Raw genomic sequence first — 6955 nt, 5'->3', positions numbered from 1 at the left:
CACCAAAGCTGCACCTCTCCTCCCTCAGGGACAGTTGCTATGCCTTAATTACCAGCCTCAAAGACAGGAACATTCAAAACAAATCGTAAGTATAAAATATATTTTAACGTCATCATATAATTCGTTATATCGTATAAACTTAACACTATAACAACGGTAACTTACGTCTAACTCAGTTAATAACAGTGGAGTGTTATTTATCATGCAAAGTCTGATAGTTTTCCCCCTTTTCTTTCTCCCAGCTAGCCTGATACCGCCTCAGCGAGGTAGCGTTAGGAGCATGTGATCGAGCCAAAGACGAAAATCTTCCCTTGGCTCCTTCTTCTATTCCTACTTTTAGAAAGTGACAGTATAGGAGGAGAGGATTTCCAGCCCTCCCTCTCCAGCCCCTCTTAGTTGGCCTTCTACAACACGCAGGAGATACGTGGGTAGTATTCTTTCTCCCCTATCCCAAGGGATAAAAGTTTGATACTCTTGTGGCAAAACAGACGAGCGAAGTGAGGAGAGCGATGGATCGTGTGTCTGGCAGCGGGATGGGGGCGTCGCCGCTGTAGAAGGGGCAGTATGGACACTGGTACGATCCACACACCTCGCAGATGTCAAGAGCTGCCAGGGGCGTGGCGTTGATCACCGTCGTCTCGAAATGTTCTGCGGGCAGAAGGTGACGGATGAACTTACGAATTCCCTGAGTGGCGTGACGGGTTAGTCCGCCAGGTGGCAGAGATATGGAATGGTGAGGCGGGGGAGTAACAGAGGTAGAGTACCACACTGAAGGTCAGAGTCGACATAGTATAGTTTGATCAGGGGTGCCACCAGACACCGCCAGCTTGTGCTTACACCGCGAGCGAAAAGCCCGCCTTCGGCAGAGCTGTGTCATCATCGTCTGCTGAAATGGAATCTGTCCAGTCGTCTCCAGGGAGGACTCTGGACTCCAACGAAGTTCATTATTTCCCCCGGTATGGGACGTAGTGGACCACCGCAACTCCGGCAGTAAAACCTGGACCCTTTCAAAAAATGGTCTCTTAGGATGACTTGTCCAACCTCAGTCATCAACTTCTGCAGTTTCTCACTCGAATCAGCCACCAGTGCTGTATCATCGGCGAACAACAGCTGACTCACTTCCCAGGCCCTCTCATCCCCAACAGACTGCATACTCGCCCCTCTCCAAAAGTCTTGCATTTACCTCCCTAACCACCCCATCCATAAACAAATTAGACAACCATGGAGACATCAGGCACCCCTGCCGCAAAGCGACCTTCACTGGGAATCAGTCACTCCCCTCTCTTCCTACTCATACATATGACTTACATCCTTGATAAAAACTTTTCACTGCTTCTAGCAACTTACCTCCCACACCATCTGCTCTTAAGACCTTCCACAAAGCATCTCTATCAACTAACATATGTCATCTCCAGATCCATAAATGCTACATACAAATCCATTTGTTTTTCCAAGTATTTCTCACACATTCTTCAAAGCAAACACCTGATCCACACATCCTCTACTACTTCTGAAACCACACAGCCCCTCCCCAATCTGATGCTCTGTACATGCCTTCACCCACTCATACATTTTACTAGGAATACTCAGCAAACTTCTGCGACACGGAGGAGATACGTGGGTAGTATTCTTTCTCCCCATCCCAAGGGATAAAAGTTTGATAATGTGGCAAAATAGAAGAGTGTAGTGAGGAAAGTTTGATAATGTGGCAAAATAGAAGAGTGTAGTGAGGAAAGCGATATATGCTATATATATAAACTAAAGAACACTTTATTGAATTTGGGCATAGTAAAACACATAGGTAAAGTATGACAGATATTTCAGAACTGGGAGGTCATGTTAGTAACTAGTTAACTAACAATATGAGAACTCAAGGATCAAGTTCTGCTGTGGACAAGTATATGAGCGAAGTACTACATCTACTGAGTCAAGAGTGGCAGATATAAAAGAAGCTTTACAGAGAAAGTCTGTTCATTCTACAATTGACATCACGTAATGTTAGGAGGAAACACAGCAAGTGTTACTGACCTGGAGCGAAGTTTTCGAAGATAGTGACGGAGCGGATGGCCGTGTAGTTGGCGGCCGGGTACCGGCGGCGGTACCGGTAACTGAGGCAGATGGGGCGGTCGCCCGGTACCTGCAACACAGAACACATTGTTACTGTGTCATACTGGGGGGGAGAGCCAAACCACAGAAAGGTTATGACACACTGTTACTTCGTCATACTGACAGGTTTGGGAGGGATGATCAAAAGAATTATTTAGTGCCGCACAGTGACAGGTGGTGATGGATGATCAAGCCTAATTTTGGAGATATTAACAAGAGTTGCTCTGAATGATGAGTCCTGGGAATTCACTCCACGTTAATTAATTCGCTGGAGAAGAATTATTTCGTACAGTCCAGATTAACTCTGTGGCCTTCCAAGTTTTACACCATATCCTCTCACTGGCAGTGCTGGGGCAACTTTAAAAAAACTTCAATATCAACGTTGTAGAATCCTTCCAGTATTTTACATTTTATTTATTTGCCTCGGAGTCGCCTCTCACTTAGAAAAAACATTTAAATTCCCCAGTCTGACTTGATATGCTTTGTCATGCAAGGAGGGAATCAATTTAGTTGCCCTTGCTCAAGTGGGAGTATGGAACTGCACTGCGTAATAGAGAAGGGGTCCAACTAGACTTAGGTATAGTGACAATATCACATCCTTGCTTTTGTAAAGTCAAGTATGTGTTGACTAATCCTGAAATCCTATCTGCTTTCTTGGGAGTTTTGTCACAATGCTGGGAAAACTAGAAGTTTTTGGAGACAGTGACCCTTAGATCCCACACAAAAGGGGTCCTTTATTTTGTGGCTCAGTCCACAATCGACATTTTGCTGAAGTTTCCTAATTGCAACATCTGACATTTATTAGCCTTGAATAGTATTTTCCATTTTTTTAAGACCATTCAGCAAATGTGGCATTGCTGATCTTCGTGTCATCTGCAAACTTGAACGTTAGGTTATTCAGCCGTACGTCAACATGGTTGATTTAAATGATGAAAAGTATAGGTCCAAGTACAGACCCATGCAGGACTCCCACCAATAACGGGTAACCACGGTGATGACTCCCCAGTCATTACAATACTTTGCCTCCTCTCACGTAACCAGGGTGCTGTCCAGTTTCCTATACAACCAGTAATCCCCAGGATTTCATTCATTTCCTCACCGTGGGGGACTTGATCGAATAATTTTTGGAAGTCCATAAATATCATATGTATTTATTGCTTTCGTCTTGTCGTGGGTGCAGAATAATTCACGATAAAATTCAAGTAGGTCTGTAAAGTACTTTGATCTGTGCCTTTTAAAACCACGCTGTGTACTATTGATCAAACGGTGTTGTTCGAGATAAGCTACGATTTTATCTCAAATCGCCTCAAGAAATTTACATAAGATTGTAATAAGCTTTTTTACATCTCTCCTAATAGTGTTACATTGCGTCGCAAGGTTTGGCACATGACCTAATTTCTTAACCTTAACTTAATTTCTGCGCGTCAATATTGCCACATTATCATGCCAACAGAACTACGAGAAGTACCAACAGTGTCACATTACCACCCCGAACTGAACTTATAACCCTCAAATCCACGCCAACATTACAATGAAAATAGCATCACCAATTGTTCCACATCAATACCACAAGGCAATGAAAATGCCAACAGTGGCGCCACACCATCATCATCCTAAACGGATGTACCGCGAACTAAAAGAAATACGACCATCATTGTGACACCAGTAACAGTGCCACACCTTCATCCCCCGAGCCACTCACCACGAAGTCACTGGGCTCCGAGCCACGCATCACACACTCACCAGCGAAACACACTTAGAACCGCTGGTATACACTCACCACAACTCTGGCACTTACGTAATGGAATTGCCAGAATGTCTTGGCAGTGGTGCACTTGACGGAGGTGATCTCAGGCAGGACTGTGGCCTGCAGGCGGCGGACCATCCTGTTGGAGTCAGCCTGGGAGAGGTAGTAGCCCGTTGCGACCTCCACCTCCATCAGGGTCGCGTGGCTCGTTGGCGACACGTCCAGCGCCGTCCACCTGACCAAGTGGGGAGGAGGGCAGAGAACCATTAGGGTCAGGTGGTGGCTAGTGTGTGGGGTGATGGTGGGGAGAACCATTAGGGTCAATTGGTAGCTAGTGTGGGGTGATGGTGGGGAAGACCATTAGGGTCAGGTGGTGGCTAGTGTGGGGTGATGGTAGGAAGTGTGGAGAGGAATAGTAGTGGAAAAATTTTAAGTGAGGGGCGTTCATACCTGACACACTTGGGTACATATATCTAGTACACAATTAATGTTTACATATGTAGCACACACTGTGAGGTAACATACACTGGGAGTACATACACTGCCCACACTGAGGGTACACACCTAGTCACACTGTGGGCACACACGTACCCACACTATGGGGTACACCTGCCCACACTATGGGGTACATCTGGCCACACTGTGGGTACACACACCTGAAGCAGCAGGTGATGTCGATAACCGTCTTGTTACGGAAGTATGAGTAGGTCTCCGTCACGTTCAGGTCAAAATATTTCCTCGCCGATTTCTTCAAGAATCGATCAAGGTCAACCCCCCAGGTGACCTCGAGCTGGGCTACGGCCTGACCTGACCCCCTGGCCATCAGGTACACATGACCCCATGGGCGAGCCACCTGCATGGGACCAGACAAACTGGAAATAACAAAAGTGGCTGAATATGTACATTTTTTGTGTCGGATGGGCACATGTACAGAGGGTGTGAAGATACTGACCTGGCTAGTGTGGAGATACTGACCTGGGGTGTGGAGATACTGACCTGGGTAGTGTGGAGATACTGACCTGGGTAGTGTGGAGATACTGACCTGGGTAGTGTGGAGATACTGACCTGGGGTGTGGAGATACTGACCTGGCTAGTGTGGAGATACTGACCTGGGTAGTGTGGAGATACTGACCTGTAGGGTGCGGAGGTTGGTTATGGATGTGTTGGTGATGGGGACGCTGTGGACGACCCGGGGTTCGGAGGTGGCCTCCATGACGACGTTCAGGTCGGTCAGGTCCTTCAGCCTGGCCCGGTAGCTGTACTCGGCCAGGGCGCTCATGGCCACCACAGTGTCCTGAAAAGTGTATCATCTCACCTCACTGTCTCACCTTCATCAGCCGCACTACAGTGTCGCGGGGAGTCACCGTCCTACCTCACTCACACACGAGAAGCGTCATCTCTGGTCATTTCCATACGTCTCATTCAGTTCCCGGTACCTTACAGTCCTTGCGTGTGTGCCTTTCCATTCGCTTGTCTGTCTGTCTACAGCTATACATGGCGTGCCGTAGTGCAGCAGGGAGCCCAGATCAAAGCCTCGTGTAGCCTCACTGTTCGCTGGTAGCCCCAGACGCAGCACCCTCCCCTGCTGTTTACCTCCTGCCTCCCGCTCCTTGATCTCCACTCCCCCTCACCTCCGTCACTGTACGCCCAGCGTCATCACCCCTTCCCACGTGACCAGAATGTTCAATCCTTCCCCATACACAACCATCTGTTCCTCTGCTTTCTGTCTCATCATAATGTTTTAGTTTTCTATTTGAACCATGGTTGTTACTCTCATCTGGCTCTGGAGTAAGACATTGCCTGTTCCCACACCACCCCTGGATCCGCTCTAGTGGTCCATGGAGACAGCACCGAGTCGTCCAACATTTCCCCTTCATCTACAGACTCATCATCCCTTGCCATCCGAACTCTCTTCACACCGCCACTGGTATGTCTGATCTACAATTCAATTTCAGTTAATGTCAACATTCATTTCTCCGTCTCCGTTGAAGTTACTCTCGAGGTAAATGGACATCAAGGCTCTCTTCCAGAACCTCCCAGCACCTGACGTTCTGTGTCGTCCTTCTGCTGAAGAATGAACATGTCCATATAAGTCTTCATCCTCAACTTGCTTTCCTCACTCACTCTCACTGAGCTTGGCAGTGTCACTAACGGCGTCATTTTCCCAGGCCGTCATGCCCGTCCTCCTCTCCGTTCTTCTCCTCCACCTGAGCTCCCTCCTTCATCCTCACATCTCCTCCCAGAAGCTCCGTCTCTACAGTTGTCTGTCAGCCATGTGGACACGGCACACCAGGTTCACCAGCCTTCATCTCCAGCCTCAATACCTCATCCTCCTCCACTCCTGATAACACAGACCGACCGTCGCTCTACAAGCCCCCTCCCAACGGTTAACACTAAACATTTTCCACTGATGTGAATATCTACCTTCCTGTCTAACTCTGATAATGAGGGTAAAATGCATACGTCCAGACATACAATACTTGTTCTTGTGCAATAAGGATCTCAGTATATACACAGGAAATATATTGGAAGGCTAACATGTGTGGTGGAGCGAGAGAAGCACTGATGGCGTGAGTGAATATAACAGGATTTCATGGGAGATGCTCCTCACAATACCTTAATGTACAACATGTAGGCTCTCTGTTACACCTATTATCAACTAACAATATATATATATATATATATATATATATATATATATATATATTTTTTTTTTTTTTTTTTTTTGCTTTGTCGCTGTCTCCCGCGTTTGCGAGGTATCGTAAGGAAACAGACGAAAGAAATGGCCCAACCCACCCCCAAACACATGTATATACATACGTCCACACACGCAAATATACATACCTACACAGCTTTCCATGGTTTACCCCAGACGCTTCACATGCCCTGATTCAATCCACTGACAGCACGTCAACCCCAGTATACCACATCGATCCAATTCACTCTATTCCTTGCCCTCCTTTCACCCTCCTGCATGTTCAGGCCCCGATCACACAAAATCTTTTTCACTCCATCTTTCCACCTCCAATTTGGTCTCCCACTTCTCCTCGTTCCCTCCACCTCCGACACATATATCCTCTTGGTCAATCTTTCCTCACTCAT

At 47.0% G+C, this 6955-nt stretch overlaps 1 protein-coding gene across 1 annotated transcript in view; it reads right to left on the bottom strand.

The window, feature by feature from the left end:
* Positions 1-86: 86 nt before the first annotated feature.
* Positions 87-6955, bottom strand: part of LOC139749730 (CD109 antigen-like) — a 59681-nt gene continuing 52812 nt past the window's right edge. The window contains exons 27-31 of the mRNA XM_071663913.1: positions 4986-5147; positions 4510-4706; positions 3905-4088; positions 2029-2137; positions 87-648 (exon numbers count right to left, since the gene is read on the bottom strand). Of these exons, the coding sequence (XP_071520014.1) occupies positions 446-648; positions 2029-2137; positions 3905-4088; positions 4510-4706; positions 4986-5147 (855 nt within the window). The 3' untranslated portion in view covers positions 87-445. The remainder of the gene's footprint in view (positions 649-2028; positions 2138-3904; positions 4089-4509; positions 4707-4985; positions 5148-6955) is intronic.

This window comes from Panulirus ornatus, chromosome 8, assembly GCF_036320965.1.
Source record: "Panulirus ornatus isolate Po-2019 chromosome 8, ASM3632096v1, whole genome shotgun sequence".
Classification (NCBI taxonomy): Eukaryota; Metazoa; Arthropoda; class Malacostraca; order Decapoda; family Palinuridae; genus Panulirus; species Panulirus ornatus.
This window is presented reverse-complemented; position numbering and strand designations above follow the sequence as displayed.